Genomic DNA, 24,078 nt, shown 5'->3' with positions numbered 1-24,078 from the left:
CAGCATTAAACTTCTATCAGGCTAAGATGTTAAGCTTACATTAGGACCTTCTTTTGAATGATGAACATGTCTAAATCTGGCGATGCCTCTTGGAGATGTTGATCAAGTCGTCTTCTATATATATATATATATATACCTGTATTGTAACGGATGATATACTGCACTTATGATAGATGTCATGCACTCATGCTGATAATGATGATTGTATAATCATTCTCAGCTAACTTTAAAAAGCAATGTTATCATAAACTAGTCTTTTGAGGCATCTTGATATATATGCAGATCTTCATCAATAGAATCTCTATGTTTTGTTGATGTTTTCTTTTCCATACTGACATCTTCAAAGAGCTTGGTTATCGGCATTGCAGGAAGCTTCCATAGCTGATGTCCCTAAGCATGTATGTCAGAAGCAAAATGGTTGAATTGAGTATAAGAGTAAATGGCCTTTTCCTCAAGATGACCAACTATTCTATGTGCCAATTTGGGAGAAATAAGGTAAGCCACGAAATATGCATTGATGAGAACTCCCTTGATGATAAAGACTAAGGCATGCTCATATCACTTGGGCTAAGAGACCCCCATGAAGGTCATGAGATGCATTCTCTAATTATCTGCTTCTTCACACAGTATCCAGATCCACTTGTCACGTTGTTCAAAATTGCGCAGGGATTTGCAGTGAAGGAGCAAATCACCCACCATACCTGGTACAGCTGCCACCATCTATAGTATCATGGCATGGTAGATGAGACAAATGGCTGATGTTGATACTCCTGTCCACAAATTTCATTTGTTAATATCCCCAAAGTTTGCATCTGCTTTTGAACATCAGCACTATAGGCTATTTTATCATATACTTGGGATTGACTAGCACGTTTGGACACATCCCTTTCATTAAAATCTGCTGATGGTGGTGCTGTGGCACCAAACCTTGACTTCGCCACTATGGCTGGCCGACAATTGTTGATGGCATAGGATGTTGTACACCAAATTCAACACCATTTGCACTTTTTGTACTTGTTCTCATGCTCCTCCAATCTTAGTCTATAGACCAGAACATCAATCCCCGACTATGAATTCATCCGAGAACTGAAAAAATGGAAACGAAGAAAAGAGATGCAACTATATATCCACTTCTTCTTTTGGTCTTCGTACAGGTTTGACTCATTGCCCATGGGTTCGTTACTAGGTTTAGGCATAAACTTGAATGGCCAGAGTTTGATATCACTTTGAATAGAAGTATCACTGAAACGGCTGCCAATCAACCACTTTGGTGTCGAGGACAATGCTGATGGGGTTTCTGGTGACATGGTTCTTCGTGGCGTCACCAATGAGCCTCTCAGTGTAGGTGAAGGTAATATAGGATGGCGTGATGTGGTTCCCTTGATCATCGACAATGATCTCAATGTGATTGTACTGGCAGACATTGACACAAAAGTACATGGTTTTGAGATCACTGCCGATAGCTGATCCTTTATCTTTGCCAGCTATTGCCGCTGATTCTCGTCCTCTATGGCAGAACACACTGGTGGTCATCGTACTACCAGGAAAGTGAGGAACGGATCTAGGAAGCATTGTTTGAGGAGAAATTTTCAATATCATCACCAACTTCATCTAGGGATTTTACTGTGAGAATGATTGAGTAGTAAACTAAATTGAATGTTGAGACTAAATTGAATGTTGTGATTGCAGATGCTCTCTGTTAATTCGGAAGAGGATGTGAAGAGGGTAAGCTGGTAAATTTGGGTATTCAAAAATTCGTTAAGGTTGTTATGCTATCAGAGGAAATGCTGATGAATGGTTGAGATGAGGTTATTTGAATGTTTGGTTTAAGTTCTAGGCAGATGAAGTAATGTGAGAATAGTAGTAGATTAATGGCTTAGATTTAATCATCTCAAAATAGTGTAAGTTTTAGGCAGGATGGCTGAGTGGAACTTAAGCGGTCAAGTGGGTTAGGTGAAGACATGTGTGATGGTGACTCAGCCAATCTATTTCATTTTGGTTACTTAAGTTTGTGTAATGTATAAAAGGAGTCTGTTTTAATTTTCTCAATTAGTGTGTGAGAGTTTTTATTGATATGCTTTGTTCATCTGTGTTTGTATGAATTTTTCTGGTTAATAGAGAGGTTTTTGATCTTTGATTTTTATAAGAAACTTGTTCCTTATGTGCTCTACTTTCTATATAGTTATTATCATTACTAATATTAATGCCAAGAATTTCGCCACCAAGGCCTTTGAAGAAGTTCATTTTCTTTTGGCTTTGGTTTTGTGGGTTCCGACCTCCATTAATGAGGAGGCATAGCCTTGACCTTCATTTTTCCATCACTAGCCATGAATGTGAGATGAGTGTTGTTGCTGCCGGTGGCCTTGTGATCAATAACCCGGACAACGATCTTCGGTATCTCTGAGAGACAGGTTGGCGAGGATAATCAAAATAGTTGTAGGTATCACCGACATCATCATCTCTTCTTTCTCTTGTTGTCTTGTTTCTTCAGGCGTCTTCGAGGACTGGTGCCACCTTTTTCTTCTTTTCTTCTATCTAAATTCCCTCCTTTGATTCTTTCGGCTGGTCTCCTTATTTCACTAGTTCTCCCCCTTTCTTCTTCTGGCTCCTTCTTTGATTTTTTTTCTTCTTTGATCCTTCCTTCTTCTCCTTTCTTTCCTTCGCTCTCCTCAGATTCTTCTTTTTCGATGGGGAATCATCATTTGCTACTCTTTCCTACTGTGACAGCCACAACAACTGTGGCGACGGCAACAATGACACCAAGGAAAGGCGGCAGCAACATCAGGCAAGCAGCAATGGCAAACAGGCGATGATGGCAGCCACAACAGCAGGCAACAATAGCGGCAGCATGACGGCGATGGTAACAACTTTCTCTCTTCTCTTTTTTGATTGTTTGGTAGGGAGAGGTACCTTCTTCTCCTTGAAATCCTCTTTTTTTCTCTTCTAGTTCTTCTAAAAATTCTTTTGTTTTTTGGCCAGTTCCTTCTTTTCTTCTCTTCCCTCCGCTCTCTTAAGGTTTTTTCTTTCTCTCCTGCCTCCCCCTTCTTCAAATTCCTTTCGCTGGCCCCCGTTTTAAAACCTTTCAGCTACCCTCATCGTGGATAATCGTGGGGGCGATTATCATGATCATGGCGACAGTTATCTTGATCGTAAGGTGACCATGAAAAAAGACATTATCTCTCTCTCTCTCTCTCTCTCTCTTTGATTTTAAATTTTATTATTATTATTATTATTATTATTATTATTATTATTATTATTTATCTTATTTGATTATATATATATATATATTATTTATTTATTAATTTATTATATATTTATTTATCATATTTATTTATTTTTATTATCATTATTATTATTTTATTTTATTTATATATATTATATATATTTATTGGATTTGATTTATTTGATTTTATTATATATTTTTTCCTATTTGAATATATATATATATATATATATATATATATATATATATATATATATATTTGCCTTGTGATTTGTATTCATGGTTGACTTGGGATAGATATCGCCTAGAGATCTGTGCTCTCTAGTGATCTAAAGATTATAATATTTTTTAGATAGCCTCGAGATATGTGTTCTCAGCTAATCTAGAGATTTGAATATTTTTAGATCATCTCTAGACCAGCGCTCTCTACTGATCTAGGGATTTAAATATTTTAGATTGCTTCGAGATATGTGCTCTCAACTGATCTAGAGATTTGAATATTTTTTAGATCAACTCGAGATCGGTGCTCTTGGTTGATCTAGGGATTTGAATATTTTTTAGATGGCCTTAAGATTGGTGCTTTTGGTTGATCTAGGGATTTGAATATTTTAAATCGCCTCAAGATATGGGTTCTCGACTGATCTAAAGATTTGGGTATTCTAGATCATCTCGAGATATGTGTTCTTGGCGGATCCATAGATTTGTATATTTTAGATTGCCTCGACATTTGTACTCTTGGCTAATCTTAAGATTTATGTATTTTAGATCACCTTGAGATATGTGCTCTTTATAGATCTAGAGATTTAAATATTTGTTAGATCGCCTTGAGATCGGTATTCTCTATTGATCTAGGGATTTGAATATTTTTAGATCGCCTCAAGATCGGTGCTCTCTGCTGAACTAGGGATTTGAATATTTTAGATCGCCTCGAGATATGTTCTCTTGGCTAATCTAGAAATTTGAATATTTTAGATCGCCTTGAGATATGTGCTCTTGGCTGGTTTAGGGATTTGAATATTTTTTATATTGCATCGAGATAGGTACTCTCGATTGATCTAGGGATTTTAATAATTTAGATTGCCTCGAGATATGTGCTCTCGGCTGATCTTGAGATTTATATATCTGAGATCGCCTCGAGATCTGTACTCTTGGCTGATTTGAAATTTATTTATCTTAATCATATATTGTCATAATTCGATTATGATTTGGCTATATGTGATTTTTTAAAATTTTGATTTGATTTGAATTAGGACATGCAAATTTTTATATAAATAGTAAAAGAATTTAAAATCCACAATAAAAGTTAATTAAAATCATAAACCCTAGAGTTCATTTATGTCAAAACACCTACAAATTAGTTCTTCATTAAAGGAGAACAACTAAGAAATTCACAAAAGAAAAAGAACATGATTGACAGCATGAAACACCATTTTCTAATCTTGACCTTAACGTTGCCTATGAACTTCCCCATTTTTCTTCCACAGATAGCACTAAGGTACTCCTCGACAGCTTCTATGGTCTTCCTTAAATGTGGCTAAATCTTCTCTCCTTCTTGCATTACCCTAGAAAATCTGGAGAAACTCCTTCCTCTTTCCCTAATCTTGGTTGTCAAAGATTCCTCAAAACCCTCGTCGGAATCTTTTATACCTAGCCAATTATAGGAACCTATTGGAAAAAGAATGAGGTTGTAAGGAGCTAGAGATGATGGGTCACGTGTCTTATGGCAGACTTACGACCATAAGTCTTGCCTATAAGGTTTTTATCTTGATGTTACGACCCAGCTTATGGCCGTAAGTACTGGGCCATAATCTTCTCTGAACTGCTCTTGTGACCTTACAGGCATATGTGGCTCCATGTAAGTTCCTATGGATAACACTTATGGCAGGGACAGAACCAAGGGGGGGCTAGCAGGGGCTTCACTTTTGCAACACGGCAAGGTTTTTTTGTTTGGCAGGAAAACATAGAAGTTATAGAACCATGGAAACCCACTCCCCTTGGCCATGCCGACCCGCAGTGACCCCTCATACGCCTTGATAATCACTACATAGATACTAAAGACCATGAGGAAGAACTTTTTATATTCAACTCGACCTCGAGAAAAACATTTGTACAAGTCGGGATAATTCATGGAAGATGAGATGTTCAAGGACCCAGACCAAGTTTGAAACTATGCTTTTTATAATTTACGAAACTTGATAGCTGAAATGAAAGCTGGTGCATTGAGAGCATGAGTCAATTGCATTCTGGTTAAACCAAACCAACTAATATTGCCTCGAACTAATGTGCATCATTTAATGATCTCATCCTGGCCGTTCATTGGAAAACTAATCTTGACTCTTGAGATTGCCTCGAACTTAAACCAATCATCTTGATGAAATTAATCTCAGCCATTCATTCTTTCACTCTCAAAACTAACCAATATTCAAACATTTGAAAGGTCAGTTTTACTCTTTAATCAAAATCTATTTCCAGGTTTCAAAATTTCAGCTTTACTGCTTCTTCAACCTGGCTGCTTCTACACTGTATCCTCTCTACTTTTCACTGAGTATGTATATTTTAGTATTTATTTATTTTTAACTATTAGATCATACAATCAATGATCAAGTATTATTTCTTATTGAAAATGAGAGAATGAATGTATTAAATTTATGGGTGAAATAAATATAACATGAATGATAAACTTCATTTTTATAAATATGCCTACAATGTGTTTGATTAAATGCCTTGATGAGTTAAAATGTTGAAAATATCAAATATCAAATATTAATATGTATCATAATGTATATATGTATAAGTAAATAATGTTTAGTGTTAAATCTATATAGTAAAATGCATAACAAAATAGGTTTCAAACTTTCAATAAGACTTGCTATACCAAAGGTTTCATAATCATAAATATTCATTAACACATAATAAAATTGGATTCAATGATGTAACAAAATTGGTTTCATAAGACAAAATTCAATCATTTAGATACATTAATGTTAGCACTACCATGCTCAAACAATTTTGTGTGCTTGATTCTTCTAATGATCTTGGTAGTTGACTAGTTGGTAATGTAATGTTAGCACCTTTAATATTTTGTTTGTTATTTTTTATAGTCTATAATTAAAGATTTTTTTTTTACTTATTTATTTATAGATCATGGACAAATTTTTGATCAAACGACCAAGGAGTAAAGAGTCATCAAATACTCCTAAAGTACCATTGGACTCTAAATCAAGCGAGAAGAACATTAATACAAATTTTAATGACAACGACTTGCGCAACAAAATAGGAGACGAGTGGATGAATGATAGCATGATTGTCTATATTGATAAAGAGGTTTTTCCAACTATTGACAATGAGGCGATTCTACAATGTTTTCAAAAAATGCAAACTCATCGTATTTAGTTACCTCCTCTGAGTAGCATGCAACGCACAGATGGCAATTCTAGCTCTAGTGTGCATAGATAAATATTTTATATTTTTTTGTGATTATTTTAATTAAATGTCACAATATCGCACTATTTTGTATTGAATATAATTTATGTTGACTGAAAATTGTTTTTTTAAGATTTTGCCCTCAGCCCCTCCCATCAATAAATCCTGGTTCCGTCCCTGCTTTTGGTCTGGCTTACCGGCATAATTCATGCCCTTAAGTCTCTCTGTTTGTTACTTATGCTCCTTCTTAGGGGTATAATCATGCCCGTAAGGTTCTTTGGCTAAGGCTTACTTCCATAAGTATGGCCTCAAGGTGCCTATAAGGTGTTTTCTGTCTAGCCTGTTCTTCAGTTGCTGATGTCGAGAGAGCTTCACATTCTTCATTTTGGCTCTAAATTGCTTATTTTGGTTCTCTCTATCTCTCTCCCCTTCTTCTTAAGCACTTTCCACTACCTGAAAACATAATTTCCACCATGCTTAGCATCATCTTCCGAAATAATACTCTAATACATGCCAAATAAGAATATAAAACAATGTTAAATGATGCACAAATATATACTTATCAGTACTCCTAGAGGTTGGGTATTTTGGAGTTGAGAGTTCTCCTCCCATAATCCTTTCCAGTGAATTAACAAGTAATAGCATTCGCATTGCAATCGTAGGGAGTAGTTTCGGAGAGAGATCCTAATTCTGCTTTGTATGAGATTAGGGACAATTACTTTGAGAGAAGAATTATCTACATTTTGAATGCTTGTTTATTCTTGTTAAAAGTTTATAGAGTGCCCTGGGGCCATAGGGTTATTTGTATTAGCAATCATTGTCCAGGACCTAATAAACCCTAGAGGAGATCTATATACGTAGTTAGCCGTACTTTCTTTCACGCTTTCAATTCTTATTTTTAGCTTACTTTCACATCCTACTAATTAGATTAGGTTAATTTTTGGATTAGAATTAGCATTAGTAGTCTCTAGTTCCCTATGGATCGACACCCTGCTTCTTAGCACACTTTATTACTCGATCGACACATACTCTTGCATTCTCTAAGTGACCATGATTCGTCTCTATTATATACCATCCAAAGTGTTTATTTCCATTTCTCTTTTTGAGTGTATATTTTATCGTCCTCACAATTATATCTTTTTATGGTCTTTGGTCATCTCTGCTTTCCCTATCTTAGGACATACAACAATTATAAAATATATTTTCGGCCTTCACCTTGTATATTTCTTGGTTATAGTCTTGCAATTCACAGTTATTGGTGTCTTGACCCGAGAATGAACAAGTTGTATATTGCGAGGAATGTAAGGTTTAATGAGCCTACGTTCCCTTTTCACTCCTCCTCTGATCCACTAATCGTCATTCTTACCTCCTCAAAAGGTATTCTACTCATTGGTACTCATCCTTATTGGTATGTGCTTGATGATGGAACTCCTTTCCTGGCCCCTAGGAAATCCTCTTGGTCTTTACTATCTCCTTTATATATTAATTCGCCTTATAGACCCATCCTTGCTTCCTCTTCATCAAGAACTTTTGCGTCCTTGTCTTTCTCAACTCTGTATGAGACACCCAAACTCTTCATCTGAAAACTCATCCCATGCAACTTTGTAAGGTCTTATTTTCTCCATCCGCCACTCTGACCACCATGTATGCAATTCCTTCTAAAACAAAACCCACATCCTTTATTACTGCTAATAAGTATATTAAGTGGAGTAGGACTATGTTTGACAAGTATGAGGTTTTTCTTCATAATGACACTTGGGCATTACATTTCAGAATTCCATGAATGTTGTGCGTTGCAAGTGGGTCTACAATATCAAAAAGCATGCTGATGGTACTATGGAGTGTTGCAAACCTTGTTAGTTACTTAAGGGTTTTCATCAACAACTAGGCCTCATCTTTAGGGAGACATTTATTATATGTATGGATTAAGGGCGTAGGAGGGATAGTAAAGAAAAGGGACGATTTCATAGGGTCAAAGTTAGCCCTTCCCTTGTTTGGATAAATTTTTTAATTGAATGAAGGGAAAGGAAAAGTTAACTTTGACCCTTCGAAACCATCCGAAACCTCACTTTTTCTGGCCCCCGATTTGGAGTACTAGGAGAGGGAGAATATCCTAAATTTTTTTTCATTTTTAAAAAGACCTTGATACCCTTAAAGTTTTTTAATTAATTATATAACACTTAATAAATTTTTTCTTCCACTTTTTTCAGTCTAATTTTATTATAATCAAGGGTTCACTCGGCACCAATCATCTTGTGTAAAAAGTCATATTCTTGCAATTTATTTTTGAGTCTTTATTTGATCATTATTGTTAATTCCACATATCTTGTATTAATTTGATCTTGTGTTTGTTCGCCTTACTTATTGATGTATATCACACATCTATATTGTCTTAAACATTATTATATCACTAGACTTATCCTTTTTAGGCTTTTACTATTATATTGTTTTGTTATTATGTACTTTTTAGTTATTTATGGTTAACATCCCATCATTCTCATATGTTAGGGTTTTTGTTTTGCTTGTTGATGCACAAAATTTCTTACATCAAATATACAAAATCATAGATTTAATGAGATTATGCCACACCATCACAAATCCTTATTAACATGTTTTTTTTTATTTGTTTATTTCTTTATTTGCTTATTTGTGTTTTTCTAGGTCAATCAAACAAAGAAATATTACTCAAAGGGTCACCTGATCACCGCGTCTATATTGTAAATATGCAGTTATAAATAATCCTACTAAAGTAATAGGAATTAGACCTCACACAATTCCAAATAGAAAAATTAATAATTTTGATTTCTTTTGTTTTAAGGAGGTAAAAGTAGATAATTTGAATTATTCATGAATCTCAATGATAACAATTTTTATGGAAAGGAATTATACAATATCCACAATTCTAGAGTAATAGTTTCAATATTTATAAAAAAAAACCTACTTAAAGCAGGAATTTGTTTGAGATATTGATAATACATGGGTTTAAATAGAAATAAGTAATTTTTTATTTAATAATAAGGGTATAGTTGGTAAAACATATTGCTCTATATCTTTTCCTTTTCTTTCCTCTCCTTAATTAAAAAAAGTTAATCAAACAGCCATCTTTTCTTTTCCCTTTATAAAATTTGACTATCCAAACAATGGTTCAACCCTTCCTTTCTTTTCCCTTTCCTTCCTCTTCCCTTTTACTTTTAGATCTAAATACTATGTTAGTCAGATTGTTAAACTTATGACTATTCAGGTCATTCTATCTATTGTCGTATCTAAAGGTTGGCCTTTTCTTAAGCTTGATCTCCAGAATGCCTTCCTTCATGGGCCTCTTACTGAGACCGTAGACCTTACACATGTCTTAACCATTGAGACTTATTAATGCTTCTCATTCAGATCATGTGTACCAACTTCATCGATTTATTTGTGGCCTCAAACATGTCTTCCATTCTCTACTAATGCGTATTGGTTGGTCTTCAAACATATTCTTTGGTACCTACTGGCACCCATGCTATAGACTCTACCTTCACTATATTTCCTTTTCCCTTTGAGGTTTTTTGTGACGCTGACTAGGAAGCTATCTTGATGCCTGAAAGGCCACACGTGGCTTTGCTAATTTTCTTGGGGCCAACCTGATCTCTTTAAGCTCTCATAAGCAGTGCGTTGTCTCCACTTCTCAAAAGAGGCAGAATATAAATCCCTTGTTAACACTACTGATGAACTTTCTTAACTTCTTTGATCACCTCACTTAGACCATGACTTCTTTGATCGCCTCTCTCAAATTGAGGCCCAGTAGGTCTGGGATGTGATGGTCTTGCTGAGGATCGTCGAGCACAATCCATCTACCATCCCTACTGTTGACTTCATCACGGAGATCGAGACATGTGGGGATGGATAAGGAGAACCTACCGAGTGACTATGATTCTACTGAAATTACAGCTTTTGCTGACACCACAAGAATATATTTTTTTGATCTTTTATTCCTTCGTATTTCATTTTGGACCTCTGCTTTTACAGTTAGCAAGGGGAGTCCTTTGCTAAACTGTCTTCATCTACAGTTGTACTTTCTGCTTTCACATTTTATATTTTGTAGTTTCATGTTCTTTATTTTATATTTCTTGAGCTTCATTTGTGTACCCTCTATGCTTCTCAAGACAAATTGGGCTTCATTGCATTTTGGAAATAAAACTTGCATGACAAGCACAACTGATTTCCATGTTCTAGAAATGTCCCGCAACTTCCTCCCTTTACTCTATGCCTGCTTGCTCATTTCACTTGAATATATTGTGTACATTGGGGCCAATGTATAATTTAAGTTTTTTTTTTAGGGAGGGGGGTTCTAATGGTTACTTTAGCTTAGTGTTGTGATGAGTGTATACTTATGACGATCCATGATATTAAGCTTGGGTGTGTTGATTACAAGAATCTTGAAAATCAAGAGCACAGCCTCAACGAGGACTCCTTGCTTAGAGTGCAGACATGCTCCTTAGACATCTCCCAAGTGCCACAAACAATGAGCATGGGTGAAACACACCTAGAGAATGACCGTATACTATCCTTTTACCAGTAATTTAATACTCGAAATTTAGGTTTGATGGGGGTTGCTAGGGTTTTAAGCTGAGATCAAAGGAGGCCTTTCAAAGATGAGTGGACACCACTCCTTAAGTCCTTTGGGTACCAGTTTAGATGACAAAATCGACTCCAATCCAAAATTCCATCATCCTCTAGAGAGACATTGAGGGAGTTTTTCCTATGTTTCTATTCATGTCTCTAGTTTCAGATTGTTTCATGGTTTCTTGTATAATGGGAGGCTAAACCTTTGATGGTGCCTCAAATCTATGAACCTTAAGATGAACTTATAACTTGATTTCCTCATTTTATATATTGACTCCTTGCTTGTTCTTTTGGATCATCTGTGTATTTTTTATGCCTGTAATTGCTTGCTTATTGCATTATTAGAATTACATGATTAGGATTGAGAAACCAGTCATAGTAGGTCATGGCATAGATCATAGGGGTTAAGTGCACACCAAGAAATAGGGTGTAGGACGTCAAACTTTCCAAATTAGGATTGAACCCAATAGCATGACTCACAAAATGCTAATGCAAAGGGCCATTGTGTCATCATATAGGATTAGGGTTTGGTCACCTTGAGAAAAGGGCCACACTACTTTAGGAGTGTTCACGATCAAAGAACACTCGACATTGAGTCAATATAGGAAATCAATTGCTATGTAATCTTAAGGAAATTGGTATCCGAGGTACTATATTCTCATTCTGCTTTCATTCCAAATTCACCATATCGATTGCTTAGTTCTTTTTATTTTCCCCATTTAGATTTAGTAACTTCAATCGATCTTATTGGCTAGATAATAGGAGAGCAATTAGTAATAGGAGCGTTGATCCCTGTGGATTCAACTAACTAATTCTTGGGTACATTTTACTACTAGCACGACCTACATACTTGCAGTGTATACTCAAGGGGCATATCAAATTATAAACTCTCAGCAGTAATCTCCATAATAATCACCTATAACAATTATTCTACAATGACAATACAATAAAATAATGACAAGGTTAATTAGATAGTAATAAGAGACCCAAAAAGGTAGAAAAGCTAGGTATTACATGACCTATTTGATAATAAAGTGGATTTGTGAACCCTTTTGATAATGAAAAGGCTCGCAGACTTTTTTTTAATAATGAAACAAGCTTGTGAGCCCTTAGAAAAGGGTTTGTGAGTCCCTTCATTGATGAAAATATCTCGCGTGTTCTTTTGATCATGCAATAAAATTTGAGTGGTCTTTTTTAACTTATGGGCCCCTTTTTAAAGATGAAACTAACTTGCAAGCATAATATTGATTGGAGTTGGAGAAAATATACAAACTCATTCCATGGACTCAAACTTAATCAAATGAGCTCATTAATAAAATCAATTTAATTAAGTTAAATTAACTAAATTAATTTGATTAAAATCAACTAGATTAAATAAAATCAACTTATATCAACTAAGTTTTTTTAAAATTGAATTAAACTAATTTGATTTAACCAAATCAAACCATCAAGTTCCAAATTGGATTTTGATGCTCTACTAAATTTAAATAGACTATTTATGATCCATTAAAATCTAAATTAAAGTTAACGATTCACCAAATTTAGAACAGGTTTTTGTAGTCTATCATATTCAAATTAGATATTTGAAGTTTCTACATGTATTGTGAACTCTTTCATATAAGATTTATCTCCCAACATTATCATTTTCACAATTTCTAATGTTAAACAAAGGTCATTTCAAAATTAATCAAGATTTGTGTCCTTTCATATTAAATGATAAGGATTAATTTTTTAAATATCATCTTATAGCGAGCGGCTCTTTTTTAAAGCTTTGAATTTTGATAAGGATCATATTACTAAGAAAACTAGATTTTATTTTTTTATATAAAATTCATAAATTTAAATTAAAAAACATTTATTTATTTTATAACCTACATAAAAAAATTAAATGCAAATCTCACTCATTGATGGAGTTATTTTACAGCAATGTTAATTAAGCTTGGTTATGGTGATTTATTTATTATCATAACTATGAATAATGCTTCTAAGAACATTTACAAACATTTGATTAATTATATTATTCTAATGAAAACATGGAAGCACTCTCACTATTCTAGGGGTTGATAAAGTCCAAGGTAAATGAATTTCTTGCGAAATAAATATAGTTTTATTTATAAAGTTTTTGATTGACTCATTTTAATAAATATTTATAATAAGATTAAATATAAAAATTTTATAATGTAATAATATAATTTCTTAATATACCCCATTATGCATGATGGCGCAAACAAATATTTTATTACCCATTATAATATAAACGAAAAATTTATAAAAAAATTTTAGTTATTTAAATAAACATATCTAATAATAAATTTAAAAATATTAAAATTAAAAAGAACTTTATTACTATTTAAAAAATAAATTTTAATATTAAATATTTAAATTTTATTAATATTATCTAACTCATAATTAAGTTAAACATAACCTTTCTTTTAAACCTAATCTTTAACATCTTTTTTGTTTTTTTAAAACAAGAAGCCATTTTAATGAAGTAAATACTTAAAAGAATCCAAAGGTCACGTTGAATCCAATTTGGGTGGAATTTATACTATATATATATATATATATTTGAAAATAATAAAAATTAATAATAATATTGATAAAATTTTCCTCTAAACTTTATTACCTACAGATATATCATATATCGTACTCACCCATTAGTCATAAACCATACCCATTGGCTTAAACATACTTGGGTCAAAAATTTGGTTATTTAAATAAACATACCTAATATTAAAAAAAATTATTACTATATAAAAAATAATATTAAATATTTAATTGTATTAATATTATTTAACTCAAAGTCAAATTAAACAAAACTTCACTTTTAAACCTATATGTTATTTCTTCTCTTTTGGTAAAGTTTGTGGTTTATTTATTCTTTTTTAAAATATATTTAATTAAAAATTAAAAATTAAAAGATGTATATATCTATTTAAAACATATTTTAAATAATATAATTCACTAGTTTATACAAAACGAATGGAAAAAACCGAGAATTCTTGAATCCGTAGATATAAAGATGAGAAAAATCTATCTACGTATAAAAGATCCAAGATAGATAGAGACAGTCAAACAGAAGAAAATATATATGTAATTGGGATTAAAAATAAAAAAAAATTGAGTATTTCCTACTGATATGGAGATGAAATAATAATTAATCTTCACACGCACCCGGGGTCGGATATGTAGCCGGAGAATATATCCCCTTGTCATGGGTTTAAAATCCAGATTGGACCGGCCACTTCAACTGATTTAATTAGGAGCCACCAGTCAGTCCGGTTCACTCACATAAATTGAATCAGGTCCCGATTAAACCAATTTTGGACAAACACCGGTGAACTGATTTCGACCGAACTGACAGATTTTAAAGAAAATTTCTCAGTCGACTCTCATAGTCCCACCCCCTTTTTGGATCAGTCAACGGCTCAACCTCTCCAACCATGCTCCCACATTCTTCTTCTCTCCCTTCCTGAATCCTCAGTGGATCTCTTTTGCTCCATTTGAATATCTTCTCTTCTTCTATTGATCAAGATCCATTCTCTTTTCTCATACTGAGAAGTTCCTGATGAGGTTTACTAGTGCTTGGATGCTGTGTCAGTGATTGCGAAAAATGGTTGGAGGTATGCTGGTTTCTTTGGTTTCTCTTTTGAGCTTCTTATCAGCAATAGTTTCTGGTTTTACTGCTATCCTTTAAGGCTGTGGAGCTGCTAAAGCTTATTTTGGCTCACAATAACACCGAATCTCTGAGAGAGGATCTGAGAAAATTATCATCGTTGGTTGTTCTGAATATCAATCACAATAAAGCTAGGGTGCATTCCGGTGGGCATTGGAGAGTGAGTGAAGTGAATAATAGCTTGAGTCTTCCTGAAGAGATTGGTTCAGCTACTTCTCTAGTGAAGTAAGTTTCTCATTGTGGTTTATATAGAAGTGTTCATTGAGTTCTGGTACTGAATGTATAAATCTGCAGACACATTGATGAGAATTTATATTTTCCTCTATTTTTTCTGATTTTTTTGGATTTTTTTTATAATTTTATGAAACTTCCTTTTTTTTTTTAAATTTTATTTATCTAATAAAATTTTAAAAATAAAAATTGTTAAACCCGTCGATCAAATCGGTTTGAATCAGTTGAATCGATTGAACATTTGAACCGCGAATTAATTGGCCAATCGGACCGGTTCACCGATTGATTCAATTATTAAACCCTTGCCTCTTGTATTCCTTGTTGACATTCCAAAACTACTTTTGTGGATCCCACCTTCTATTTCTTCCCCTTCCTCTACATCTATGCACACATGTATGCCATGTGCATAACAGATGGTGTTGCAGGACAGATGATTTTGTTTTGTTTTTATATTCATTTGCTCGGCCTTACTTTAGTTAGCGGCTTAACCTTTTGTTTGCAATCAGCCTCCTCTGAAGAGGGAAAGTTAATGGGCCATCACCAGATTTCTTTTTCCCTGCAGCAGCTCAATTTGAGTTGTTTTGTCATTTTAGTCCATTTATTTATGATGTATTTGTTTCTAAGACTAATCTGCCATCACATAAATGCGACAGTTTTTCAAAAAAAAAAAAACATATATGCAACAAGAGACTTTAGGTTTTAGCATATGTAGTAGTCAACATTTTGATTTGTTATTTTTATTGGATAAATCACTTTAATTAAACATAATTTATCGTTTTTTAATTAAATTATTAAAATAATTTAAGAAATTTAATTCTTTTTATTCATTTTTTTTTTGTTTTTGTCCTTGTTTTTAGTTTTTATTCTTAAAAATTTTTCCTTTCGAGCTGTCGTGATATTTAAGAGTTCCATATTCCAAAAAACATGTATTACCTTATCAGCTAAGGTTGCAGAGCATGTATGCCACTAAATTTTAGCTTTGCTATCATATTATTTCTCATTTTATTATATAGAAAATGTTAATTATATATATATATATATACAAATATGGGTAAAGCATCCTGTCTCAATGAACTTGGTTTATTTATTTATTTATTTTTAATTAAAAAAAAATTTAAAAATTGAAGTTAAATTTTTATTAATTTTTGAAAACCAATTAACTTTCTTAATCTAAGATATTCTGTCATTTGAAACATTTATACAGGAACAAAGTGAGTAACAATATGCAATTTGTACTCTCTTGAAGAGGGAAAGTTAATGACTTGTCAATTTAACTATTAATCTCAGTTTTGTTATTTTAGTATATTTTTTTAGATGTTCCATGATGTGGGTAAATTTTTTAGTAAGTCATCTAGCTACTGGCTCATCGTTCATCCTGCAGATGTCAATTTCGTCACCAACTTTTAATTTCATTTCACTTAGTAGTAAAGCAAAAATATTTCAACCTCCAAAATGAATGATGCTCTTTTTCGACGGGTGACGCCCTCTAATAGACTTAATAATGTGTCAATCAGGAGATCCGACTTACATTTTTGCATGACGATGTAATCAATCAGTGTGTTTCAAATCCTCGATTTATTACCAGGGTAAATCAAATTAAAATCGAATGACTAAATTGATACAAATCGAAATTCAGACTGATCAAAAAGTGAAACGAGCTCAAAAGTCTAGATGACTCACTAAAAATTTTCTACCCACCTCCATGATGCACTTATCTCTTAGCAAAAATTTACCTTTGCAATTAGAGAGCATCAGGTTTTTAGCATATGTTAATAGTCAACAATTTTTTTTTTATTCATCTTTTGTGAGCAATAATTTTAAACCCGGATCGAACTGACCGATCAGTTAGGAAGAATTGGGAATTGAGTAACAATTTGGTGTAATTTTATACCAATTATTAACTGAAAGTTAAACTGTTGTGAAACTAGCCAAACTGCTCGATTGGTAAGACTTGGGCATGGCTCGATTTTTGACTAATTTATTTATTTGTTAATTTGAAACACTTGGTGCATAAATAGGAATTTCCTTGTTAGGGATTGGATTCCATAACAATTTTTTCATTGTGTAACTGTTCTCAACTCTTTTGAAGGCTCACACATTGCACATTGCAAAAAGTTGACTCTCCAATTCATCTATGGTATCCTTCCATCATTGTTTACTCTATGAATTTTTTTTTGTTTTGTTTTTGAGTCACCTATGATATCCTTCCATCATGTTTAATATACGGAAAAATATATAAAAAAAAATTATAGTGTTTTTTTTTTGACAAATTAGCGATAAACACCTTTTTATTTTTTGCGTTGTGCTTGAGAGGTTTTGAACTTGAGGCCTCTCAAACACAAGCAAGATTGCAAAATAATTATAGAAGTTTTTTTTTATTATATGACATGTGGTTTGCTAAATTTGCAAAAAGAGTTAAAATGTCAGAGGTGTTAACTTTTTTTTTATTTTTGACTAAGGCAAAATCATTCGTTCATGTAAAAAAACCGCCGCATGGCATAAAAAACATGATTTTTCAACGTAATTTTGTTTGACATTAGGGATTTTAATTATTTTTTTTAGTGCAATTTTGGGAAAGATTAATAAACTATTTTTATGTCATATAAATCGGGTTTTAAAAGAAATGACGATTTTTTCTATATGAGTTAACACTGTTAATTCTTTGTAATGGTTTTTTCTCTTTTTGCAAATTTGGAAAACCACGTACCATAAAATAAAAAAAAATTCCGTCTTTATTTTGCAAAAGTAAAAAACCACAAGATTTCTTTTGTATTTTTTTTCCTTTAATCTATGGCTATAAATAAATTTTTTATTTTTTTAATTCTTGATAACCTCAAGTTTTAGGTATGTTTTTTTAATTTATATATTTTTTAAATAAAATTAAAATTGATATTTTTTTGAAAATTTGAAAAAAATATATTTTCATTGAAAAGACATTTAAATTCTTAAATCTTTGGTAGGTTAGAAATTAAAAATTCTACAGAGATTTTCATGCTTCCTTTTTCTGCTTCAATTATATTATTATTTCCAAATTGTTGATACATTAATATAGTTTTTTTTTTAATTTATGACAATGAGTAAATTTCTGTGATGCAAGAATGAAGGCACTTGGTTTATATTTCAATTTATATTCTAGTTATACATTGTTAGTTTTATGTATATTATTTGTTTATTATAAAATATGTTTATAGTTTTATGTCATTATTCAAATATATATATATATATATATATATATATATATTCAGTCAGACCAATAGATAATTGGTCTCTGACCCAAATGTGAGGGTGGTTTACTTTCAGATTAGTTTTTACAAGATGAGGCTGGTACCGCCATGAAAGTAGTAAGGGGCGTGCATGCTCTCAGCGGAGGCAATGGGAGTGGGGCCCGCGCACATGTCATCTGAGCCACCCACAGCACTAATCACTATTCACATTTCTAGAAATGTGCCCTCACCCAAGATTCGAATTTTCACCACTTGTGAAGGGTTCTATTGGGACTCGACTACCAATAGACCACTTGGTCATTGGTTACTTTCAGATAAATTTTGAAAACATTTTTGCGAGAAGTTGAATAAACCAATAGTCAACATTTTTACCTTGTTATATATATATATATATATATATATAGACAGTTGTTGGTTTAGTATCTTTATTGCCGTTAGTTAATGTCTTGAACAAGCATGTCAAAGGATGTGCGGCGATGAGTTAAAACCTTGTACGCACTCCCATGTCTTGAGCGCACATGGTGGGTGAGTTAATTCTTCTAATGAGTATCGAACTCTTAGTACTCTGCATGAGAGATCACTTGAATCAAGTGGCTTTGGTTTTTTATATATTTTTTAGATTAACTTATTTAAAGCTCTTGAAGTATTTTTATTATTTTAATTTAGTTGTGTTTTTCTTAACTTTCTCCGAGCTTTTCAGTTTTTATTCTTAAAAAAAAAAAGAGCTGTATTTACTCTGTGGTTGCCAGAGAATGGACTTCTTGATCTCAATCGCTGGTGAGATTGTCAAGCCTGCATGGGTCGCCATTAGCCGCCACTTTGGTTACCTTATTTGCTACAAAAGCAACATTGAGAAGTTGGAGCGCAAATTTAATGAACTCGATGCACTTAAGAAGGAGGTCCAAATTAAGGTTGACGCAGCCAGACGTGAAAGGCTTGAAGAGGCCAAAGGTGTAGTTCAAACTTGGTTTGCGGATGTAAACACAATGGAAGGAGAGGTGAAGAGAATCAAAGATCAAGCTACTGTGATCTCCAACAATTGCTTTCCACACATAAACTTGCACTATAAACTTGGAAGAGAGGCTGCTCATCATATGGAAACCACTGATGATCTTATAAGAAAAGGCAATTTTGATAGTGTGTCTCACAAGGGGCCACCGCCAAGCACAACTGATTCACTGTTGTTTAATGAAGATTACATGATTTTCGATTCAAGGAAATCACATGAGAAGAAAATGCTTGAAGCATTGCAGGTTGAAGCTGTGCACTTAATTGGGCTTTGTGGCATGGGAGGAGGAGGAAAGACAACATTAGTTAAAGAAGTCGCAAAGCAAGCCGAGGAGCAAAAGTTGTTTTGTGAGGTGGTGATGGTGACTGTATCACAAAACATTGATCTAAAGAGAATTCAAAAAGAGATGGCAGCAATTTTGGGTTTGGAACTCAAGGAAGATAATGTACGAGTAGTTGCTGCCAACCTTGCAAAGAGATTGACAACTACAGAAAACAAAGTTTTGGTGATATTAGACGATTTATGGGAAAGCTTTAATCTGTCAGATGCTGGGATTCAATTTCCACAGATGGGTACCAATTGCAAAGTGGTAATCACAACAAGAAATAAAGGTGTCTGTGAAGGAATGAGGTGTCAAGAGATAGTCGAGTTGAAGACATTATCTGATGAAGAATCTTGGAGTCTATTCAAGAGTAGAGCAGGGGATGCAGTGGAGTCCCCCACAATAAGGAACTTGGCACATAATGTGGCAAGAGAGTGCGCTGGTCTGCCTCTAGCACTAGTGGTTCTTGGCACAGCACTAAAGGGCAAGAGCCCTGAGATTTGGGAGGCAGTGTTGATGCAGCTGAATAAACAACTTTTTCAATCCATCCAACTGAGTTTCAATTTCTTAGAGAGTGAGGCAGCCAAGTCTTGCTTCTTGCTCTGTTGTTTGTATCCTGAAGATTGGAATATTCCTAGAGAAGAATTAATGCCTATGATGGTTGGTGGGGGCCTCTTAGCTGATGTTGAAACTCTAAACGAAGCACAGAGCAGAGTGTACCTACTGCTTGACCACCTAAAAGCTTGTAGTTTGCGCCAACGATCTCGGGCTCATTGAGACGGTCGCCGATGGAGACTTTCACCGAGCCATGGTGAGTTCGATTCTCACCGGCGACACATTTCTGGGAGTCAGAATAGTGATTGCAGACGCGTGGTTTCGCTCACGCTGAACATGCGCTCCCATCCCCACTTGTTCCACCGGCGCATGCACGCCCCGGCTCTCAGTGGGTTCGCCCCGCTCCTCTTTTAAAAAAAAAAAAGCTTGTAGTTTGCTTCTTCTAGGTTCGTCTCGAGTTTCGTCTGAAAGTTGTGTAAGAATGCATGATATTGTTAGAGATGTGGCGATCTCAATCAGTGCGAAAGATCATACGCTCTATGTTAGAGCTGGGCAACGCTTCACAGATTGGCCAAGAACTAATGAAAGTGTGATGCGAAATTGCCAACGGCTTTCACTGACGAACAATGATATTGAAGATCTCCCTCATGATCCAATGGAGTATCCTAAACTTGAGATGTTGATCCTGACAGGCAATATAAGGTTATCAAGCGTCCCAGAAATGTTCTTCCTACACATGGGATATTTGATGGTTCTTGACTTGAGTTCTACTGCCATTGAATCGCTACCAAAATCACTCTCTTGTCTCATTAATCTCAAAGTATTGAACCTGAGATATTGTCATCTTCTAAAAGATATATCTTACATTAATGGGTTGAAGATGCTTGAAATGCTTATGCTGGAAGGTTCTTCGGTGTCCATTGCTCCAAAAGGTGCAGGATGGGCACAAAATCTGAGATTTGTTAATTTGAGTACTGCAACTGGTATATCACCTTCCCTTGATGATTACTTCTCCAAGGAATTGCCAAAATTTCGTAGGCTAGAACAATTGTTCATGAACAAGTTTGAAGGTAGCTTTCGAGAGTTGATGAGCTTGAGGCATCTAACTCACCTATTCATCGCAGAAGCGGTGGACTTAGATGATCCCTTATCACATGAACTAGTCCCACCAGGTGCTTGGCCTGATCGAGATCTAAAATTCAGCCTATCTTTTGTCAAAGGCAAGCCATGGTATTGGTCTCTTCCCAGGGATAGCAATAGAAGATGTTTGGAACTGATGGGAACCAGGCCTTTGGCTGTTTGGGCCAAGAGATTACTCGAAAAAACAATAGAGTTGGTATTAGTAGAATCCCAAGAAACTGAACTGATTTCGATCGACAGCAATATCCCATGGCTGGCGCTCTCAATAAGTTTGGAGCATCTTGAAGTAATCAACTTTCCAAATTTGACCAATTTAATTCCATCAAGGTTTTGGCAGAGGATGCAGAAACTAGCGCATCTAAGCGTTAAGGACTGCCCTATGATGCTGGAACTGTTTCCATGCGATCATGAAGCCCATGACAAAACTGAATATGATGGCCTACAACCATTGCAATGCCCTCCAAACTTGAAACACTTGGATATCGATAATTGTGGTGTGAGATATGTGCTTTCATTTGAGATGGAGACAATGGCAATATTGGCAGATCCTTTTCCAAAACTAGAGAAGCTTCGACTTAAAAACTGCCTAGAGATGAGTGAGTTGATCTCTCCTTGTACGTCTTTGCAAGCCCCGTGTTTCTTTCAAGGACTAAGAGAACTCAATATTGTGTCATGTTCAAGACTTACACATCTTTTCTCCTACAAGCAAGCAAAAAGCATGGTTCAGTTGGAAAAACTTTTTATTACAAATTGTGCTGCATTGGAGGCTGTGGTGTTTTCTATGGAAAATAAGGAGGAAGCATCTGCAAGCACAGGCACACATGTTGTTGATCAAGAATCTTACAAAAATAGTCCTTTCCCTAATTTGGGGATGCTCGACCTAATTGATTTGCCTCAACTCACTGCCTTCCATCAACCCGCAGCACTGCCTGTGGAGTGGTTATGTCTTTGGGCTTACACAATAGACAGATGCCCTAAACTACAGGAGCCGTTGGAAGAACAAATTCAATCGCTATGGTAAGAGCATCATCATCATCATCATCATCATCCCCACACTCATCTTCAATCTTTGCTAAAATTCTTTGTATTCATCTGATTTGCTTCTGCATTTAGATCGCCAGTAACAAATTTGTGTGAAAAATATCCTAGTTTTATCCATTTTGGACCTTGATTCATGAAATCCTCTGCTAATTGCTTTTTATTATTTTCTGATTTGTATATTGATGTGCAGTAATTGCTAATGTTGTCTTGTTATTTTTATTTTTTTACCAAATGTATGTTTTATTTTATACTTACATATTCAAGACTTATTACTGGGGAAGTACAGAAGACAAATATTAATCATAAAATTTGTATCAAGCAATACTTTGATATTGAATGTCTTCTGGTTCACGAAGGGCGAGGGAGGAGGAGAAGTCAGGTGATGCGAAAGGAGAGGAAGAAGAGGCAGGAGATTCGGAACCTGATCGGTAGCTAGAAGAATGAAGGCATCTTATAGCTATGAATGGTAAACACAGTGTCTCTACTCTATTTATAAGATAACAATGTGTGTGCTTGATAAACATAATTGACTTTTGACATTCACTGTGACTTGTCAATTTCGAGTTGATGCTTATAAGTTAACCATTCATTGAAGCCAGACACATCTGCATTTGCACATGGATGGTTAGAAATCACTTAGTAACTAAAACATGCAGCTGATTTAGATATTTGTTATAGTGCAATAAGAATCGTAGAATCAAACAAATAACACAAAATAAGTTTTACTGCCAACCAGTTAACAATGGGATTCAGTAGCAATCTCTGTTCCATGAAACATCATTTAATATTCCAGATCTAATGTCCTCTTTTTTCCATAATTAGTGAACATTTATTCATAGATATCTCATGCACCCCGAGCTTCAATAAAGCACTAGTTATTTTGAAGGAATAAGGGGAAATCATCATCATCATCATCATCAAATTTGCAAGGGCTTCGAAACTTGAACATCTTATGAGCGCTGCATGTTGTTTCTTGTATAAAACTGACATACCTCTTCTTGTTCTTGTTGAAACAAACAGGTGGAATGCAACAACTGGAAAAACTACATGTAGAAGACTGCGTTGCATTGGAGAGAATTGTGCTTTCCTAAAAAGCAGCAGATGAATACTTGTTTCCTGTATTGAAGAAGCTTCTGTTAATAAGCAATGCCTGAACTCACTGCATTTGTGACACAAACAGTGGCGTGGGAGCATGTGACCATGTCTGGAATATCTTGTCTGAACGCAATCTTGATTGCAGAGGCAATCCATGAGTGACTTTCAGATTCTGGTTGTGTTTGTTGGTGGTTCGGTTTGTTTAAGTATTGTTTCAAATTTCTGCTGGTGTTTGGCTACTGATGAGTAATTTGTTTTGTTTGTTTGTGCTATCAGCTATGCTGTTTCAGAGAGAGAGAAAAAAAAGCTGCTTTTTTTTGCTTCCATTTGTTTGGGGATTTGGACTAAACTCTACTGTAATGTATTGTTTGGACTTTTGTAATTGTTTGGGCTGAATAAGATGTTGAAATGAAAAGAATTTAACTAAAATTGCTGTGATATTAATTTAATGTATTATATGGAGTAAATGATGTATCAAGGTTGCACTGTATTAGTTTACACATTATAAACTAAAATCGAAGAAGGTAAGTAGATATA

General features: G+C 34.3%; 2 protein-coding genes across 2 annotated transcripts; both read left to right on the top strand.

The window, feature by feature from the left end:
• The first annotated feature begins 14,661 nt into the window (after nucleotides 1-14,661).
• On the top strand, nucleotides 14,662-20,487 carry LOC120256671 (disease resistance protein UNI-like). Its single transcript, XM_039264358.1, has 3 exons — nucleotides 14,662-14,871; nucleotides 14,947-15,149; nucleotides 19,129-20,487. The coding sequence occupies exon 3, from the start codon at nucleotides 19,132-19,134 to the stop codon at nucleotides 20,485-20,487; it is 1,356 nt and encodes a 451-aa protein (XP_039120292.1). The 5' UTR covers nucleotides 14,662-14,871; nucleotides 14,947-15,149; nucleotides 19,129-19,131.
• A 223-nt stretch (nucleotides 20,488-20,710) lies between these two features.
• On the top strand, nucleotides 20,711-23,927 carry LOC120256670. Its single transcript, XM_039264357.1, has 3 exons — nucleotides 20,711-22,422; nucleotides 22,803-22,912; nucleotides 23,467-23,927. Exons 1-2 carry the CDS (start codon nucleotides 20,747-20,749, stop codon nucleotides 22,876-22,878), a joined length of 1,752 nt encoding a protein of 583 aa, XP_039120291.1. The 5' UTR covers nucleotides 20,711-20,746; the 3' UTR covers nucleotides 22,879-22,912; nucleotides 23,467-23,927.
• Nucleotides 23,928-24,078: the final 151 nt, after the last annotated feature.

The sequence above is a fragment of the Dioscorea cayenensis genome, unplaced genomic scaffold (assembly GCF_009730915.1).
Source record: "Dioscorea cayenensis subsp. rotundata cultivar TDr96_F1 unplaced genomic scaffold, TDr96_F1_v2_PseudoChromosome.rev07_lg8_w22 25.fasta BLBR01001561.1, whole genome shotgun sequence".
NCBI classification, from domain to species: domain Eukaryota; kingdom Viridiplantae; phylum Streptophyta; class Magnoliopsida; order Dioscoreales; family Dioscoreaceae; genus Dioscorea; species Dioscorea cayenensis.
The sequence above is the reverse complement of the archived record's forward strand: the minus strand, read 5'-3'. Positions and strand labels throughout refer to the sequence as shown.

What these genes read in the sequence shown, in the direction of transcription:
- LOC120256671 (XM_039264358.1), top strand. Translation starts at nt 19,132, where the DNA reads ATGGACTTCTTGATCTCAATCGCTGGTGAGATTGTCAAGCCTGCATGG.
- LOC120256670 (XM_039264357.1), top strand. Translation starts at nt 20,747, where the DNA reads ATGCATGATATTGTTAGAGATGTGGCGATCTCAATCAGTGCGAAAGAT. An exon ending in GAACAAATTCAATCGCTATG is followed by an intron (nt 22,423 to 22,802) that starts GTAAGAGCATCA and finishes TGGTTCACGAAG; the next exon opens with GGCGAGGGAGGAGGAGAAGT.